General features: G+C 36.9%; 1 protein-coding gene across 1 annotated transcript in view; it reads right to left on the reverse strand.

Annotated features, from left to right (window-relative positions):
* The window catches only part of CNTLN (centlein), a 179,762-nt gene that overhangs the window by 5,471 nt on the left and 153,547 nt on the right, over positions 1-20,744 (reverse strand). Inside the window, 4 exon segments of the mRNA XM_042013181.1 lie at positions 3,106-3,143; positions 3,146-3,179; positions 4,464-4,621; positions 5,270-5,297. Of these exon segments, the coding sequence (XP_041869115.1) occupies positions 3,106-3,143; positions 3,146-3,179; positions 4,464-4,621; positions 5,270-5,297 (258 nt within the window).

A 20,744-nucleotide genomic window follows, 5' to 3' on the forward strand; every position in this document is an offset into this window, starting at 1 on the left:
CTCATGTGAAAACTCTCCACATATAGGTTCTTCACAGGCCTGAGAACCTTTTCCTTTTATCCCAGTGTCAGTTATTGAGATGATTTATTTTTATTCTTTCATTCTTTAGTGAGAACAATCTAGGCTGTTACTGTATAAATGGAGAGACGCAACAGAAAAAACCCCACTTCTTGGCCATTCAAGATGTAGATTGAGACAACAAGTGATTTTTACCAGCTCTTCCAAGTTTATATATGACTGTACTTTCCTATTATATGATTCTTATTTACATAATAACATCCCTATGCAGAGATGTCTCTTTCAAATCATAAGCTTCTTAGCAGTGGTGTAGTTTCTTCACATAGTAGTTGATAAAATAAGGACACAAACTCTGACTGGTATCTGTGAGTTTCAGGAATGCAAAAGTATTTATAACTAAAATATTAATATTCTTGTAAAGCTGGCAGATATTAGATTTTTTCAAGTAATAAGAGTATGGAAACAAAGGTACAGATGAAGTGAAAACAGGTGTGGTATCCTTTATCATTACACTTTAGGGGAATCTATAAAATGACAGTAAAAAGCAACTAGTACTCAGTCTCCCCCAAAACTCTAGTGCAGCAGTAAAATGGCGTATGTCAGTAATAAAAATAAAATGTCTATGACATTTTAAATGTTATCGTACTGTCACAGTGGAATAAAATTAGCTTGAAGAATGATCTAAAGGGATATGATGCAGTTCATTATGTATAACAGCAACAGCAGCAGTTTCCCAGTGTTCATAAAGGTTTCTCCATTAAATTTACCTCCAGTCAATAATTAGGAGTCCACAAATAAACCTAGGCAATTAAATCAATACTGCTGGGCAATTATGTTCCAAAGTCCTGGCTCAATGGCACAAAAAGACACTATATCAAGCTGCAATATTAAGTGATCTGATGCAATTTTCCACTGAACATTTACTCAGAATAACAGAAAAGGGCAATCCTGCATCTTTGTTCAAGATGCAAATGGGTAACACAGTGTGCCAACACGTAACACTTGGCAGGCAGTCTTATGAGCAAAATCCTGCAGAAAGCTTACATTTCACCATGGGCTTTAGTTTGCTGATCAGAAATATTACCAAAGCTTACTAGAAGAAACCACAACCAAAGTCTGCAAGATATGAGTAAAGCATTTTAAAGGGCACAGAGCTGTTCCATGAGCTGCTCTCAAATACATGAAGAAATCTTAACCATTTCCATCTATGTGCCTTAGCATGGACAGAAATGAAAAGCAGAGCTGGCTGCTCCCCAAAACCTCTATAATCCTCTTGCAATTCTAAACATGGTCTGCTTGCCAAAAATTACTTCTACACTCAGTGTTTCTTCTGAGGAACCCCACAAGATGGAGCAAAAATCACTGAAAATCATTATTAACTTGTACACAAATGTACACGGCTAAGAGCAATGAGCTCTTCTATCCTTATGTAACATTTGCAATCTTAATATACCTGGTTTCATTCAATAATTCCTTTACTCTCCCTCCCCTGGTTTTTGCTGTCTGTCTATAGCAGATGAAGAGAAGTGATAACATTCTGCTTAGTGTTTTTTAGCGATTTACCAAAGAATAACAAAAACCAGAACAAGAAGTCTTCATTGTATTCCATGGAACTGATTCATATTTTGGAGACCATAATATGAACAGAATCTTGAAATTTATAATTTTTAAAAAATTCTTAAAATTATGGCAATTAAATGAATAGAAATAATTGTGCTTTTAATGCTGAGTTTCATGTAGCATTATGAGGTTTAATTAAAACGCCAGTTTTTCTGACAAAGCTAGTAAAAGCACACTGATATTTCTATCTTCTCTGCTGCAGCAATTAAGCAGTAGTAGTAAGTTTTGATAGTGAAAGAGGGAAAATCTGTCATTTCTTACAAAATCTGGTCACAGGATACAATCTTGACACAAAAGCTGTTAATGGTAAAATACATAAATGTGATGTGAATGTTCCTTTGAAATGGCTTTCAAAATATTTGCAATCATTCACATTCTTAACTGATATTAACTACATCGTTAATGGACCCATGCTAGTGAATATGCATTAGGAGCACTAGATTTATAAATCAAGTTTTATTTCTTTCCAGACATCAGCTGCCCATCATCTAAATAAAAGAGACAACTAAAAATATAATGGAAAAGTTTCAAGAGTCAGTGTATGTTGTCAGTGATGTCCAAACAAAAGCTGACTATGGCTAGAAAAGCTGGGCTCTCACCTGCCAATAAACTGCCCTTGATCACTTACAAGAGGGGAGCATCCCAGCAGACTCTGTGTGTATTAAAAAAAAAGACTTGAAAGAGAAGAAAAAGTATCACACAGGTCACAGCAGCAGTCTCAATGGACCCCTCAGGGATTTCTGCTAGTCTCAGACTTGTCATCCTCTATGCAGCTTTCCTCTCTGCCCAGAAAATGTCGATAGGAAAATGTTTGAGGGGCCTCTGGTGGAAATTTTTTCATTCTTTCCGCATTGACAGGATGCCAAATCAATATTTACTTCCCACTAACAAGCTGCTCGAGGTCTCAGTAGAAAATATTGTAGAGAATGTGAGAAGACACGATAATAAACAGCTGTCTGGCTATGAGGAAAACATGAATTGACTGGAAACAGGTCCACAGTAAAAGGTCACTGAAACCCATGAACTCCTCAGGTGTCCATAACAACTAGTAACTTTAAAGGCACATAAAAAAAAGTCTCTTTTTCCTAAGAGGTGTGAGAGAATGGATCATTTTCACTCTAGCAAGGATTATACTGCATTTCAATAATTCAATTAACACATTTGCCAAGATATGCGCTGGTTTTCTCCAGCAGTTTTACTGGCTAAGTTAGCTTAAGTTAGCTGTTAAGTTAGCTGTCACAAATCCTTGATTAACATCTCTTCAGTTTTATGCAGTAACCCTGGTTTTAAAAGAAATAAAAAGGAAATGCTACAAAACAAGGATTTCACATTGCCTCATCACAGTGTAATTTGAGACCATCAACGGCACCGCAATTAAAAATACAAGGTATTAATTACAATCTAAAAACACTTAGCTAATCAGAGGAGAAAGTTACAATTCATTGTAGGATGATATAAATTGAGCACCTGTACTTCAAGAAGTTTCTGTATATGCTGTAGCCATTATCTTTTTCAAATTCCATTTTTGTCCTTGCTGTTTCCTAAAAATAGAAAAACATCAGGAGCAATAAAGGAAATGTGCAACTGGGTATACATTAAATACACAGCATATGAAAGTCGGAATCACATTTGCAAAATTAATTATCTGAAGCATATCCACCAAGTATCAATGCTCTGTTAAATTTTTAAACCTATCCTTGTCTGCTCATGCCCCTAGAAATGTGCATGGCATGTTCTTTTCATATGAATATACTGGTGTAGTGTGATCTATGTCTAAATTGTATGAGTCCAACATAAAGGTGCCTGAGTCTATGCACTGATAGATGGAATATATAGTGTATGTGTAGATTGAATTCATCACTTGTGTTATAACTTCGTTTTATATTTATAGTTAAGTATGTTTATGTGTTTTACACATATATTCACAGTGACTGAAACAAAAAGAAATAGGACATAGAAACTACTCTGAGAATGAGATAAGCATGGAACAACTCTGTCAAAGTGAATCACTTTATAGGGTTGTATAAATGTTAGTAAACAGGCCAGGGATCAGCCCATTATATTTGTATTCATGAGTGTAATCCATATCAGTGCATACACATACGATGCACTGTTATTTAACCAACACGAAAACTCCCTTTTCGTGACCTCTTTAATATAAAGCTCCAACAAGGCTAAATCTAAGTCATCACCAGAGTACTGTTACAACCCAATAATGGCCAACTGCTAGACACTTGCTAAAGTAACTGTACAGGCTTTTTCATATATTATTTGAGCAGGACTAAATAAATCTGGATAAGAAATCCTATCACTGCATCTATTTAATAGAGTGATTTGATGAAACACTACCAAATATTTCATAGTAAAATGTGTGATAGAATCAACAAAAAAGGCAATGAATTCACCCAGAAACCATCTGTCTACCAGAAACACCTTTAATAGGTATCACAATTCAGACAGGAAGCATCAACAAAATCAATCTAGCACACCAAGATACATTCTGATTTTGTTTTCTTTAATGCAGAAGTCTATTTAAAATGTACAATCCTGCCAAATAGCCTAATGAAAAAGGGAAATACTAAATATAATCTCTAGATACACATGCTCTAAGCAGTATATTTATACTTATGCATGCCTGAAGTCTTGCCACCTCATGAATCTCTAACCTGACCTTTTCATTTAGATTAAATCCTTCTTGATTTTTGTGCTGCATCTTCCACAATGAAATTTCAGTCTTTACCTCCAAATCCTTTTCCTCAAGGATGGATATAGTCAGCATCTTCTCATCTTCACCTTTCTTTACTGAAGTCCCTAAAATAACGTACCTCATCATCTTCTTCTTGTAGTATTTCGTAAAGATCAGTAGTTGAAACGTTAAGGATAGGTGCTGCCAACTGAAGACACTCTTGGGAAAGACCCTTTTTGCATGCTTTCATTCCTCCCATTTTTTTTGCCAGTTTGATTTTTGTTCTCTGGTTAGAGTCTAGAAGACATAAGCAAAAAATTCTCTACTGTGATTTTTTTTTTAATAGTACAAATAAGATGGAAAAAACAGTATCATTCAGACTAAGCTCATTTAGATGGGAGTTATCATCATTCTGTGTTATTGGTTCAACAGGATATGTGCTGGAATATTAAATTACAGGATACTTAGAACACGAAATATGAATTAATATGGTAAACCAAAAAATGTTCTTAAATGTAGGTATTGTTTTATTATGTTTTTAGCAAAATAACTATTCTTATAAATGCCATCAGTAGTAAGACAAAACAGCTTCCACAGAATCAATCAAAATCCCCTCCTGACCCAGTCTACCAGAAATGTTCTTGAAATAAGAACATAACTGTCAGGCTTTACTGTGGTCAAATAGAGTAGGGTTTTTTTGTTAGTTTGTTTTTGTTTTTGTTTTTAAGCTTATTGACAGTCTCTGCATGCAGAAACACCAGTGCACCTCCTTATTCAAAACCTGAAATTTTGTTTCCCACCAAGACAGGGTAATTCAAAACTGTCCTGGCTACCAAGTCTCTACCTTTCCTATTTCTTAAGTCCTGTGGTTCAGTGAAATAACACTAAATATCAGTGTAAGTCAACAGTTTTATAACGGAAGTTATTTTGGTTTAATATTTATGCAACTATGACACAAAGATTTTGTCAAAAGCTGAGTAAGACAAGTTTATTTAAAAATTGTTGACTAACAAACAGGACTAGTAATCCATTTTCAGATGATCCGCCTCGAATACTCTATTTCCATGACTCAAACAGAACTGTGATTGTCAACACAGACACCTTGGTTGAGTTTAAAATGAGAGAAGATGATTTTCGTTTGATAATCCTAGTGGAGCTCATTTTATTAAGATACATCTCAACAGCAGCTGATCAGCTTCTGAAGATTCTTTTTCTATAGAATGCCATCATCTCATAGAAACTGACTACAGAATTATGAAGCCGTTTATTGGCATTTAGGGTAAAGTATTCTATAGTCTCTAGTGAATCTGAAACAGCCATTAGAGAGCATTTTCTAATATATTTCAACAAAGGCACAGAAGATTCATCCAATTCCAAGATTTGTTTGTTTGTTTCCTACCACTTCCCAAGTTAACATTTTTCTGTACTTAATAAATTTAATTACTTAAAGTAAAAATACCCTACCACAAATCTGGGGAGAGGAGGTACAGTGAAATTTGTCCAGTTTTCTAATTCAAGTGTGAGTCCCTCCATCCACAGAATTTCCAGCAAACTATTTCACACATAGACCTGTCTGCAAATGCAGAGCTGAGAGGAATGAAGAAACTTGAAATGTAATGAGCAAGGATCTAGGGCAACTTGGACTAAGGTCATGGAAGGAAATAGACTAAGAGAAGAGGGAGCCTCAAAAAGAAAAGCACCCACTATGAAAAACAATACAGTTAAATCACATGTTTTTGTGGCATCTGAAATGGTCTAACAATAAATTGGCTCTTGCAACACATATTTGACAATGGAAAATAAGTTCAACCCTACTTTTTAATGAAATTGAATCAGCTTCCCACGTTTTAAAAGGAGATTTCTCTCAGACGTAAGTGATCACTCTACAAGATGCACATTTGTAACCTGATGCAAAGAGGAAATGTAAATTAAAGGAGCAAAATACCAAGAAAATTAACTGCAAAGCCACATGGAAAGGCCACAAGTAATGACAAACAAAAAGCATGATAATAAACAATGTTAAACATTCACTCAAATGCCTTAGAAAACACTGAAACATTGCCAGGCAATAGTCATTTGACATTATCACATAAATTGCTATATTGGTATATCCAAACTCTGAAAGAAGTTCATGATGAATGAATAAGCTGACAGCAACAGTGGAACTCAGAAACTGCAACTGCAGTGTGATTGTCTTTTAGTCCACAGTTCCAGAAATGAAGGTGCCAGAAAGACAAGTACCTGAAAGACACTGAAGATTCTATAGCAGCAATTTAAAACAAAAGAAATAAAAAAAAATTTAAAAAAAGAAAGTTAGAAAAAAAGAAAAAGGAAAAAGCAAGTTTAAACAAAAATCAAAGAAAATTACAACTAATAGGTTTTAATATGCAAGCACACACTTTATATATAATCACAGTAGATCATACATATGGAGGACTTGCACTTCAATTCCTCTGTCCCTTGAGCAGTTCAAATACACTAAAGCATATGTGAAGCACAAACCATATGTGAAAAATAAGGCTTCTTTATGGACTTTGAAGTTGGACTCTGAGAGACTAGCTATTTTTGAACCTCCCTCCTCTAAGTTATTAAGTTGATATAATGTTTTGATATACATTTTATCACTAAATAAGCTCCTTAAAAAATTATAGTCTTCCTATGATTTTGTTTTTTGTTCTGATATTTTCTCATCCATTGTATACTAATGTATTCATGTGCTAAATTGTTTACTTATTAGTGATTTAATTTATATGTCTGTTCATGCTCCAATATAGAAATGTTCAGTCTCAAGCCACACAGGTTTTAGAAACTGAAAGACCCATTTCCAAACTGAAAAGTACAAAAACTCAAGAGTTAAGCAACATAGGTTTTGCTGATGAGTGTAGTGAAGCCACATTAACGATGTTTCTGTGATTAAGAATTTGATCAAATGCATTCTGGAGCTAGGTGTAGGATTTTGAACAAACACATTTCCCTTTTTGTATTTCAAAATTGTTTATTTTCAAATTAATAGGCATAGGTGATGCAAAATGCCTAAAATGAAATCAATGCAGTATATGACTTCTGTACTATACTGATATATAACAATGCCTTTATTAGTACTAGTAATACTAGGATTTGAGATTTTTCTCCTTGTTTTTTTTTTTTTTTCCTGCTGTTAATTCTAGAGGATATTTTGTTAATAAAGCCATTTTCCTAACTTAGATGTTATCGTCAGAGTTATTCCTGTGGGACACACTTAGCTGCTACCAACCAACTAGATTCCTGATTCCTGATTAATTCCTGAAACAAATCTACACTGCTTCTTGTCAGACCAGTGCAACTGCTACTGATCTGACTAGGAAAAAAAAAAAAAAAGCTTAAAATTCTAACCAAATGAGCTTAAAGTTCCTAGTCCTTTTTAATCAGTAGCAATTGTTGAATTATCTACCAACACCATATGATTTATATAGTACACATTACAGATGTTGGGTTACATATAATTCTGAAATATCTCTATTCTAAGCCTTTTTACTTTATTTTCACTACCTAAAACATTTATTCTTAAGAATATATTGTTTTTAAATTTGGCCTCAGCATGTAATCACTTCTTAGCACTGTATCTTTTGCCAGTTTTGAGATGTATAAAGACAAAGGTCTTCTTCCAATTAAAGGGTCATATTTAATTAAACACTCAAAGAAACCATGATGATATAAAGACCCTGACAGCACACTATTAATAAGGCCTTCACATCCCAAACCACTGACACTCGTTGACCCTGGGATTTACACAATTTAATCAATGGCCCTAAGTAATGTCATATGACCAAGGCAATGCAAAAATTTTTCCAGTAATTACCATGTTAATTTACACACTATTGTTTCTAGCATAATAAACCTTAATGTTCCCAAGACAAACCAAAGTCTGATACTAGCTAGCACCATACCTACGTATAGCCAGATTTCAGTCTTGCACTGGTGCAGATCTCAGGGCAGAGGCCATGGCTCACAAGTCATGGATAATTTTAAGTTTTACTGTATTTTGTACAATAGTAATAACAGTGTGCTGCATCTGGCTGAGATCACAGAATCATCAAGCTTGGAAGAGACTTCAGGATCACCTAGTCTTTAACCACAGTGACCAAACTGACGTTCAGTTTAGCTTTGGCCCTTCTAATATTCTCTCCACATACTTGACAACATCTTTGTAGTCCCCCCAAGTTACCTGTTCATCCTTCCAGAGATGCTATGCTCTCTTCTTTTGTCATAAGTTCGAGCCTAAGGTCTCTATTTAACCACACCAGTCTTCTGCCCTCCTGGCTTATCTTACAGCACAAATAGAAATGGAGTTGTCTTCTAACAGCTCAGCTTCTAGGGTGCAGTGCTTGGGATTTGTAACTAAACCAGTGCTGATAACATACCAGCCATTGCTGAGCAGCACTGGCACAGTGTCAGGGTCTTCTTTTTCCCATGTTGTCACCTCAGCAAGTGGGCTTGCGATGCACAAAATGTAGAGAGGGAAGACAGCTGGGACAGCTGGCCGCAAGTGACCAAAAGGACATTTCACACTTACAACACTTAACAATAAAATGTCAGGGGAATGGTGGTTTGTCTGTCAGGTAGATGCTGCTCAGAGACTGGCTAGGCATTGATCTACATTCCTTGGGGATTTATTCCCCTTTCTTTCTTTTATTAAACTGTCCTTACCAACACACAGGTTTTCTTACTTTCCCTCTTCCTATTCTTTCCCCAGTCTTACTGCAGAAAGGGAGCAAGCACGGAGTGGTGTTTAGCTGCTGGCCAGGTCATCCAACCAAAAATGTATAGAAGAATGTAATATACAGAACAATTTTATGTGTAGCATTGTGCGTGTAGTTCAATATGAAACTGTCTTTATATACAAGTGATATGTTCTTAGAAACTCATTTGTTTTGTAGATCAGAAAGGCATACAGACTTGGCTCAGAGCATTAAACCAAAAATGAAGTAGAAAATCTTTTCTGAAACAAGGTTAGTTTCCTAAAGAATCAAAAGCATTATGAAGATGTTGTAGCTGTCTGTGAACAACAAGAGCTAAATTTCACAGAACTGAACACTGAGCTTAAAGAACTCTACTTTCGTGATAGAATATTTATTGCTGGCCTAAGGTTAGGCCAGATCCTAATGCTGTAAAAGGGCTGAGAAAGTATTACAACCCCAAATACCTCATAAACAACAAAAAACAGAATGAATGGGCAAAAAGACACAAAGAGATGATGTCATACATAATTTCAGCAGCTGAAATAAGCATTCAATGAAAGTACAGTTATTTGTTCCTTATTGCCTCTCTAAAAATGACTTTCAAAATACTTTCAGTCATAATATTTAAACTAATCTCATAGCATGATTGAAAACTATTCTGTAGTAATTTCATTTTTAAAATATGTTACTCAATATATATTTATATATGTTATTTAAATTAACTCAGCTCCTTCAATTGAAAAAATCACACCTTCTAGGCATAACCTTTTTTTATCAGAAAAGGGACCAGACAAGACACAAAGACTGACCACTACAATAGACCTGTTTGGCTTAGGGCTATAACAAGTAGCATTCTGACCCAAGGGAATGAGAAAGCCTCAGGAGGTTGATTTAATTCTTATGATCCCCAGAGATCACATGTCATTTTAGAGACTCCAGCAGATTCCCTGTAAGTAGAGTATAAAAATGTAGAGGACATATAGAACAACCTTACCTTCCTTCACCAAGTTCAGTATTCAAACTCCTGCTGTCAAATATTAAAGTGGTAATAACATTATTTTACCAATGTCACACAGGCCACATTTATAAAGTGATGAGTTGGTCTTATTTACCTGTATACAGTCAGTTTCTGCTGCAGTTCTAAAATGTATTAATATACATGTTCAAGCTATGTGTCTCATAGTTGTATGTACTTGGAGCAATTAAGATATAATTATCTTTTCTATTAAGAATAAACAAATGTACCATTGAATATGTCGAACTCCTTAAAAATCAAAAATATACATTCAAGAGAATATTAGTGTGACACCTAAAAGCTAGAAGAGATGCAAAGTTTCAAAGGCTAATACAGTGAAGACCTGAAAAGAAGAAATACCTCCTGTAAATACCTAGCTTTCAGACCAATATATATGATAAGTTAAACAGTCTTATGTTGATTAGCACTGAGAATAGTGCTCACAACTTCACAGAGATAAGTGGAAAATGAAAGCACACATTGCCTGGAAGAACTCCTGCTACAGTGGGGATACTGAAACACGTGTATCAGACAGCGAGGCCCATGGAAAGAAATATCTATGGACCGATTCTTTGTAGATGTTTCTGAGATGTTTATTTCTCCAGCCGCATGGCCGGGATCTGCCCAGGAACTGCTCAATCACGGGACCCGAGGGTCCTTGCCCACGCAGGGGAACACAAAACAACCCATGGGGAACGAGGCTGAGCAGGGGCTGGGAAACCCCGTGCCTCCCCTCAGGGCCCCTCTCCCAGGGCTACATGGCGGGGGAAGGGACCCCAACATTTCACCCATTCATTTTTAACAAGAAGAGATTTAAAACTTAACATTGAAAACAACTGGATAAACATGAGATAACAAGGACAGTTTCAAAACAAAACAAGCCACCCTCCTGAGTCTTTAAAGGTCCAAACAGATTCTGTGGAACATCTTAAGGCTGACAAAAGGGAGACAGGACTCTCCAGGCATGCTTTGTGGGGAAACTGAGGCAGGAGAGGGTTTCTTCCATTTGTACCTGTTGGAACTCTAAACAACAATAGTTAATTTCTTCCCTCCCCCTCTTCATTCCCCACTCAGCATTGGAAAGGGATTTTTGGGGAAACAATTGGCAAAGGCATGGTTTTGTGAGGGAAACCATGGGTGAAAAAACGGATTGGGAATACACTGGGGGTAATAGGACATAGGGTAAAAGGGAAAGGTGGGATTAGGAAAGGGAGACTGTAGGCGGGGCTTATAATGTGGATATTGTCTAACATGACTACGATTTTTAGCATATATACTGCCTTTTACAGAAACACCATCAGGCCCAGTGACCTCTACTGGTTATAACCCTTTTCTACCTTGCACAATTTTAAACTACTACTTCTCCATCTCCTAAACTTGGGATGCATTTTTCAGGGTTATTCTTTTTAATAGCAGTTCTACGAACGAATATGTCTTCTTGGTTGTCACATCTTGTTATAAAACCATAATTTTGTTCAACATTATACCACTTTACTATTCCTAAAACCTTAGCTACGGTGATTTTTTCCTTTTTTGGAGTGGCTGCTGTTTTCCATCTTGCTGCGTTTTTGCTTTCTCTTTCGTTTTCGCTCACTCCCGCATTGGAGCTGCCAGGGCTGCTGGGGCCGTGGAGGCTGCTCGTGCCTGTGCGCTCTTCCCGGGGTCGCATTCAGGGCCGCGTGGGCCGGGCCATGCTGCTCAGCTCCCCGTGCGCCGCCGCCTCTGCTCACAGCTGCACTGCCGCTGCCTGGGGCTGCGCCCACGTCTTGGCCAGGCCTCTGGGTGACGAGCCCCCCGCGCCCTGCTCCTGCGTGCGTTTCAGCTGGGTGTGGCTCCGCTCCGCTGCCACCACTGCCGCTGCCCACCGCCCGTGCGCCGCCCCTCTCGCTCGGGCATTCACGGGGCGTCGCTCCGCCACGCGCTGCGCGGGGCCGGGCGGGCACCGCCAGGTCTCCCCGCTCCTGCTGCGCCTCGCTCCGCCACCGACACTGCAGCTCGTGTGGCTCCACCCCCACGCAGGAACTGCCTTGCTGCTGCTCGGAGAGCGCTCGGTCCACATAGCCTGGGTTGCACAGTTCCTGAAGCAGTTTTAACTTCGCAAGGACACAGCTGACATTGCTCAACAGCCTCAGTAATTAAATAATATTCACGAAAATATTCTTCCATCAGCATATATTTTGACTCAGAAATTAACTGTGTCCAAACGCTGTTCCAAAAGTCTTTGGTAAGAATCAAATCCCAAGAAACGTAGAAAAAGTTCTTAAACAACCATGAAAGGAAATGTTTCAGTTCCTTTTGAGCTTGAATTAAGCTAAAATTTATAAATCGTTGTTCAAGAATCTTTTCAAGTTTAAGATAAATGTCCATGTGCGGCTCTGAGAGCCAAGAGTCTTCCCACGGTTCCTCCATAGAGATGGAACAGCAAAACAAAAACAAGAAGAGAAAACCAAAGTTTACTCACAAATCAGTCGCTGTTGATCGGGGTTCGTTCTGCTCTCATTATCCACCATTTGTTACAGTGGGGATACTGCAACACGCGTATCAAACAACGAGCCCCATGGAAAAGAAATATATATGGACCGATTCATGACAGATGTTTCAGAGATGTTTATTTCTCCAGCCGCATGGCCGGAGCTCTGCCAGGAACTGCTCAACCATGGGACCTGAGGGTCCTTGCCTGCGCAGGGGAACACAAAACAACCAATGGGGAATGAGGCTGACCAGGGGCTGGGGAAACCCTGTGCCTCCCCCCAGGGCCCCTCTCCCAGGACCACACGGCAGGGGGGAAGGGACCCCAACAAACTGCTTTACTGATGACCTGTAAGAATTCCATTATACATAAATATAGAGAAACTGCTGTCTGAGAGTAAAAAATAATGTGATACCACAGTTGCATCTACAATCTGATTTTCCATGTCAATTAATACAGGCAAACGTGAACACACAAGAGCATAACTAAGAACCTAACAGACAAGATCTGAAAAATTCATTGAAGTAATTTAAAATATTACCATTCTCTTCTATCCTAGTGGCAAAAGCTATCTCCAGTTTGCAGTCCAACATCCTAGCCCAACCCTGCCTCTTCCATGGCTCTGAGCTATGGATGACAGATTGTGAACTAGAATAGGTGAATCCATAACATCCCAAACCAAACATCTAAAGAAGTGTACACAGATTTGCACAGTATTTTTTTTTCAACTATGAAAGCTAAATGCATTGCAGCTTTTCTGAAAATCCCTTGAGTCACACAGTGTAAAAAGGGCCTGATAACTTCAGCATTTGCATACAAAACTTCAGCTTCCTGGCACTTAGTACTGCAGACCCCAAAAAACCCAGTTAAAATGTAGTAAGAATAATAAGGTACAATGACAGAAATTAGTAACTGTGTTGCATAAAATTTGATAATCTGATCCCTATCAAAGGCAAGATCTGAATTTGTATAACTATGCTGACTTAAATTGTGATATTCCTACTTGCCATTAGGGGTGAAAGCCTACCTTGGCTGGCTCCCCATTTCTCCAAAATACCTCATCCTACGTACTGTAGCAGAATACCATTCCTTCTGGATTCAAAACTATTGAAAACAAAGAGTTTCTTTATAACCATATATTTATGAGTAGAAAATTGAGAATGTTCTTTTGACTGCATTTTCTTAACCATCTCCAGGTGCAGAAAACCATAGGGAAGAACACTGAAAATATTTCAGCCTGTATTGGACATTATAAGAAAAGGAAATGGAATACATTGTGCTATGTTCTAAAAAAAACATTAATTTATTTACAAATTTATGGACAATTGACTTAAATCATGGACAATTTTTAATTTTAGGTTGTCTTCAAAACAAGCCATATTTAAGCAAAGATACAGCAATGGACTTATTGTGGCCATGTAGTTTATATTTCAGTAGAGAATATACCATGTATTCTTAACAGTATAGTTACATTTTTTAAAATTCCCTTTGTGAATAAAAATTAATGGGCTTTGTATTACTGGTTAGCTTTTTTCTCTTTTTGTTTTCTAATCCTCTCCTAATAACTGTTTAACTATCCCACTTAAAGCTTGAAATCTTGTCTTAAAAATCTGCTTTTTTTCATTACATTCTTTTTAATACCTTTAAGTAGAACTTATTACACCAGCTGTACACCTCATTTATAGAACAAACAGCAGGTACTTACTAATATGAGGGACCTATGGCCATATATAATTTTACAGCTTTATAATTATCTAATCTCTCCTGTACATTAAGATTTAGGACTGTCAAAAACTTGAACTGTAGACCCAAATGTTTTCAGGCTGATGCAGCAAACACTCCATAGCTTTCATTGTACTGTTGCTAAATTTTCAGCACAATTACCATGTTTTGTGACCTATAACAGAGAAAAAATAATAGTTTTCTTATAGCAGAGAATGAGTTGAAATATGTATAATCAGTATGGAATGACAGGCAGAATATTTCTGCCAAAATATATTGGTTTCTAAAATTCTATTTATGTGGAATGGGCAATAATAATAATTTAAAGTCCTATTTACTTCTGCATTTAAGTACTACCTCATTTATATTAATTTTTAGCCTGCTGTAAATTCTTTGGTTTCAACAGAATTTCCGCTGATTTACACAGGTGCTAGCAAAACTACCATCATTCCTTTAGAACTTCATATATTACACTTATTTACACAGAGGGAAAAAAAGGCACTGACAGAGATTAGATCTTCACACGTGCAGCAAGAGATGCCTGGGATCTTAGAGAGTTTATTATCTTGAACAGTTAGGGCAGACAAAGTCAGCACAGTTGTACTGGATGTAGCAAACAAAGACATTCAGGGCAGACCAAGAAATACTGAGGTGAAGCAACACTCCAAAGGTCACATAGCAGGTCAGTGACCAAGATGTGAAGAACACCATGATTTCCTGACACTCAGCTCAGTGCCTAAGCTTATGCTATCTTTCTGCAGAAACACACAAAAAGCCTAAGAACGACAAATCAGATGCTCTGAGCAAGACCACTGCCACTGCAAGACTGAAACAAACCTGTCTGAAACCCAGCTTAAGAGGTCAGCTCTGGCATTACTTAGACTCTTAAAAAATCCCATAAAACTTACCAACTGTGTTTCCTTAAAATATTTTAGTTAGTTGAGTTTTTTAATGTTTCTGTCTTCCTAGGGCTCTTCTTACTTCTCTGAAGCCCATTTGGCAAGTGCCTTCGGGAATCCCCTTAGTTCCCAAGTTACTGTGGACACTTCACAAGACCCTGTATATGAGTACTTTATGTTCTCCCTGCTATGGCTCACTTTCTTAGCAATTTGATTGACATACATTAAACAATTATTTCTACAAGAACTCTTAAATAAATCATTACTGGAGACCTTTTTCCTCCTTTCCAAGTTTTGCTAGTTTTCCTGTTTTTTTGCCAAAAGGCTTTCTAATCACTTCAAGCCCAGACCCTTTAGTATGTACTCATATGTCCACCCGTGAAGTCTTCCAGTTACTTCTTTTTTCAGTCAACATTGTTTCTGTCTTTTAGACCCCAAACTGGCCATTATCTTAAAACTAAGCACCTTTCTATGTCCAGCAGAGAGCTGAGTAAGAGCTTTAAAAAGAAGTCTCTCCAATCCATTTAAAGAAATCCCAGGTGGATCTAGACCCTTCCAGGAAGTGCAGTACAGAATCTCCAAGTAGTGCCCAGCTGATCCAGCTGATCCTGTTTCAATCTCATTCTCTGTTAAACTTAGGTGATTTTTTTTTTTTACTGAGGCACAAACAAAATTTTTTTGAGAGTTGGTGAAATCAGTCTCCCATTCAGTTCAAGTTTGTTGGATCTGTTCACACACTGTCTACCATTATGGAGTCATGGTCTGTGAAAATGATTCTCATGCACTCTAAGAAAAATGAAAATAGCACCACTATCAACAAAGTCACCTGTGTATGTGAGACATGCATCTAAACTTTGCATGAGACATACATGTGCACGTACAAAAACCTGACACACCTTAAAACTTGGTTACATAGTTGAATCCTCTAAATCAACATCCTTAAATTCTTAATACAGAATTAGACAAAAAGTAGGATATAAAAACATTCAATATATTTTAAGCTACATCATTTATGGTCTTTATCTATCATAGTCAAAAACCAAGGTGAAGTGTTGTCCTTCCATGTCTAAAAAGGCAAAGAAAAAGTAGAGTAAGGAAAAGCTTTTCAGCATCTTCCTCTTTATTCTTCCTTTTTATTTATCAAGATTTTATCCATTAAGACATCTACATTATATGCTGTTCCTGGCACACTGTATATATCAGTAATCATATGCCTTCTGTAAATGGTAAGAATTCAGCCATTCATTTCATTCATTAAAATTCACAAGGCCTATTATTCTGTTTACAGTCTAATAGATATTCACTGTCACTATTCAGGTCTCTGATTCAATTTGCCTAAATCCCAGATGCAGAGCAATCCTGATGGAGATTATCTTAATTTATCACAAATTTCTTCTCAGAACCAAGAAAGGTTGGTATTTCATAATAAAAGCTGTGTTTCTCTTTTTTTCCCTGAAGTAGCATGCACAATGAAGAAGCAAAAAATGCCTAATTTTTTTTAATGGTGAGGTTTTCTCAGTTACACAAATTCTGCTTTGCATATAGGACACCATCTTTTAAGGTGCATATTCTACAGGTAAGACGACTGATTCTCATCATAGGGGAACATATTCCTGGAATCAAATGTTATGCTGATTCTGAATGAACGGATTGGCAGACTTATCATGTACTCCACACAATACAAAATAATCACTCTGGGTATACTTTTCTAGGTAAAGTGTTGACAGTTTGGAGTGTAATAAATGAAATATACTTATCTTTTGGCTCTCAAATGTTCCCAGTGGGGAAAATTTTCTAGCAACTTGAAGACATATTAAAGGTGTCCACTTCCAAATCAAAACTGACAGTGCTGATTTATGTGATAATATCTGCTGTTGTTTGCAAAATGTCCCAGTGACTTGCTGAAGAAATCTTTCTTTGGTCAAACAACACTTCCAAACTGGCACAGTTCAGATAAAATTGCATAAAATTTTCAAAATAAGCCAGTTTTCATCTGTACAGCATAGTTCTACTTCCATAAAAAGTTAGTCTGTTTTTGCCAAATACTGAATTTTACAGTTACCCATTATGTGCTTTTTTTTCAGATAAGGAAACAAATGATCATTCTGCATCTGATCTGCATCTGAAAAACTGCGTCCCATCATTCTGGGCCTGAAGACGTTGGAGCAGTAGTACTGCCAGGAGAATTGAATCCATGGGGTTTGATAATGCATTCAGCAACAGGAAGGTTCTATGAAGAATATCTCTTGCTGTCTCACTGTAACTGGAGAATTCGGAGAGTCCCCTGCAAGGATTTCCTTCTGTCTGAAAAACTGACTTTGTGATTGAAAGTACAGACAGTAGAAATGTACTTTGTTGCTCTTATGCTGTAAAGCACCTGATAAAAACCAACCGAATATTTCCCAAATATTCATGCCTTCCAACCCAACTAATTATGTCTAATTTTTTTATACATTTTTATACACTTTTATACATTTTTTGTTTATACATAAAGACCAAATAGGACAAGATCTGTATACACCCATGCTGAGAAGAACATACTTCCTAGCAATGCTCTATCTTGAACCAACACAGAACAGCTCAAGAGAAAAAGACAATGATAGTAAATAACAGGAATTTGCCAGATAATAGGAGTTTTTAATGTGGCCAGTCACTATCTAATCCGCTATTGTTTGCAACAGTACAAAGTTACATGTAAAATTTTCAATTAGCACTGCCACTAAGGCACAGTCCCAGCATCCCCATCCTGCAAACATGTAAACCTGTCCCTGTTCTGACACTCTGTGGTACACAAAAGCTGGTGGTGTGGGTTTTTAGACGGTTAATTGAATTTTCATGAACTAGCTCACAACTGACCCAGATAATATCTATGATGACATTTCAGAAATGGAGTAGGGATGAAGTTTTGTAAGGGCAGAAATGAGGAGTGAGGTTCACTCGGGGGTGTTGCTTTTCAACAGAAGTGTTAACTTACCTAAACCTCTATTTTGAACTACAGCCAAAATTTACATCAGTATTCAAGGTAAACTGCAGAAAGGTAATAGAGATTGACATATATTAGGATATAAGGTAAACTGACTGAATGGCAAATAACTGGCAGAACACCACTTGGCGAAGCAGAGGTGATATAAGTCCTCTGACACATGTGGCTGGTGAACATAGATGTATGTCAAACAAGAGCGGGGGGGGGGGAAATGCACGTAGCTTAAGCCCTGCTCTGAATAGCCAAAATGAGGGCAGCTGTCTTAAGAGGGTATTAGATCCCAACTTAGATCCATTAAGCTTGCCAAGTGAACTGCCACGGGTCTTGATTTTGGCAGTCAATTTTATCAGATGGTTGTACTGCAGACCTATCAAGAACAATGCCAGAACACACCAGATGTGCACTGTGCTGCAGTGGGTATCCTCTGTGGAAGGCACACAAGTCCCAAATGACAAAGGCATTATGGAAGTGAGAAGTGCACTCAACTGATTTCAAAGCATTCAGCTGCCATCACCTATTCATTACTGCCATAGTTGAATACAGATGCCTTATCAAAACAATCCTTCTCAAGGTCAGAAAAGTTCTGATATGCTCAGGCAGGTGTCATCACTGCAGATTAAAATGAGTTTTGCTGATGTACAAGTCGAATGGGACAGATGACACTACTGGGTCTTGGCTTACAAAGGTCTCTAACAGAAACATACGGTCAAAGTCTAGAGGAGTGTAAAAAATAGAACATGCTGGAACACAGAATTCATGCAGGATTTTGGACAGTTTCATAATAAACTAATATGTTGTACTGTATTTTCAATAGAAATCCAGCCAAGCAGTCTAATAGCAATTTTTTAACTTTATCCAATGGCTATTTTCTGCATAAGTTCTCACAAGTACTACAAACAAAGAACAAAGAACAACAAAGAACAACAAAGAACAAAGAACAACAAAGAACATTTGCTTCGGTTGCTGTGCTGCACATAACTGGCAGGACCCACCTGAGGATCAGAAAGTACATATTATAGAAAATCCTGAGCAATGGCCCACCATAAAAACTGAATGCATGATTCAAAGAGAATTTATGGTGCTGATGGAAGTGGGATAGGATAAAGATATGAGCTCTAGAAAATGCTTCTGAAGTACTCTCAGAGCCACCTGATCCTTCTTCCAGATAGCTCGCATTTTCATTATTTGGTCAGCTGACATACGTAAAGCCTTACTTTCATTACTATTTCTTAGTCTTTATAAATGACATGGAAAAATTTTATCAGGATATGAATTTTGTGAAAACGTTTAATAATCAAGTTCAGTTCTGATCATTACAGCACTCTAAAAAACACCTACATTTAATGATTTATTTTTCAGATCAACTGCATGAGCTATTTTTAATCCATTTAACATACTATTGATATTGTATAGCCTATTTTTCTTATCTCAACATCTCAGTAGTAGGTCAGACACCTTAAAAAAGTATATTAAAACAAATAGTAATCTTTATCAACTGACTTGTAGTACTCTCCAAAAAAATGCCCAGATTTACTCAATACAGTTTGCTTTCCATAAAGGCATTCTAAGAAGTATAACTATACTCCCATGCTTTAATACTTTAATAATTGAATTCTGTATCAGTATTTTATTCAGAAATTAGGTCAGACTAATGAACATAAAATATTGCCTTTTCTGAATATTGACTCAATATTATCATCCTTTTAGACTCTAGGCAGTGTTATAATATATATGCACTAACTTTGAATACTTATTCAAAATGAAAATCAGCAAGAGAAAAATTTCTTAACCAGCTCTATAAAGTTGTAAGCTGTAAAAATTCTCAATTCAAAATTACTACCTCTTTTTAGAAAATGTTAAAAATCTTCCCTTGGCTACTAATGATTAAGGATGTTGCAGCATCTTCATAAGATATCAGCCTACTTCATTCCAGAAATAGAAGAGAAATATTAGTTGACCTCTGTCTTTACACAGTTATAGCGTTGTTTTATCTAATGATAGATTGTATCTGCCCTGTAATAGCTACCTTAGTAGCAGTACATTTTTAAATCCTGCCTGTTTACTACTGTTCCTGGCCTTGCTACCCACATATTTCCTCTTGATTTCCTTAGTCTCTTTTCCATCTTTTATACTCCATTGCTGCTTTTATTTTCAGATTATTATCTATAATCTATTTTCCACTTTGTTTATATTGCCTTTTATTTCTAAATACTTTGCTCCCTTTTCTACCAAAATGAAACAGGTATTTATAAGGAGCTACCATCTAATTATGCAACAGTGGTTTTTTGATTACTTAATAAACTGTTACCATCCACAATTTCTATTCATATTTCCTACTAGCCTATATCTTCCTCTTAACAGCTTTGGAGAAATAAATAGCTCTGAATTAACCTATTTTAGGCATCCTGTTGATTCCCACTGAAAGTCATTCAGGACATAATGCCTGATCCCTCTCCCACACTCCAACAAAAATAAACCAAACAATTACTTAGAACATATTGGATTCAGCAACTTTTGTTTACAAGTATTCCTTTCACCATTTTCGGAAACTATTACTAGATTCTACAATCTAGCGATGTTAGTTCATTGCCTAACTGTCCCAAATTGGGGTGA

Source organism: Corvus kubaryi, unplaced genomic scaffold (assembly GCF_017639235.1).
Source record: "Corvus kubaryi isolate FWS band 111438036 unplaced genomic scaffold, C.kubaryi_AGA036_p1.0 split1-37296, whole genome shotgun sequence".
Classification (NCBI taxonomy): domain Eukaryota; kingdom Metazoa; phylum Chordata; class Aves; order Passeriformes; family Corvidae; genus Corvus; species Corvus kubaryi.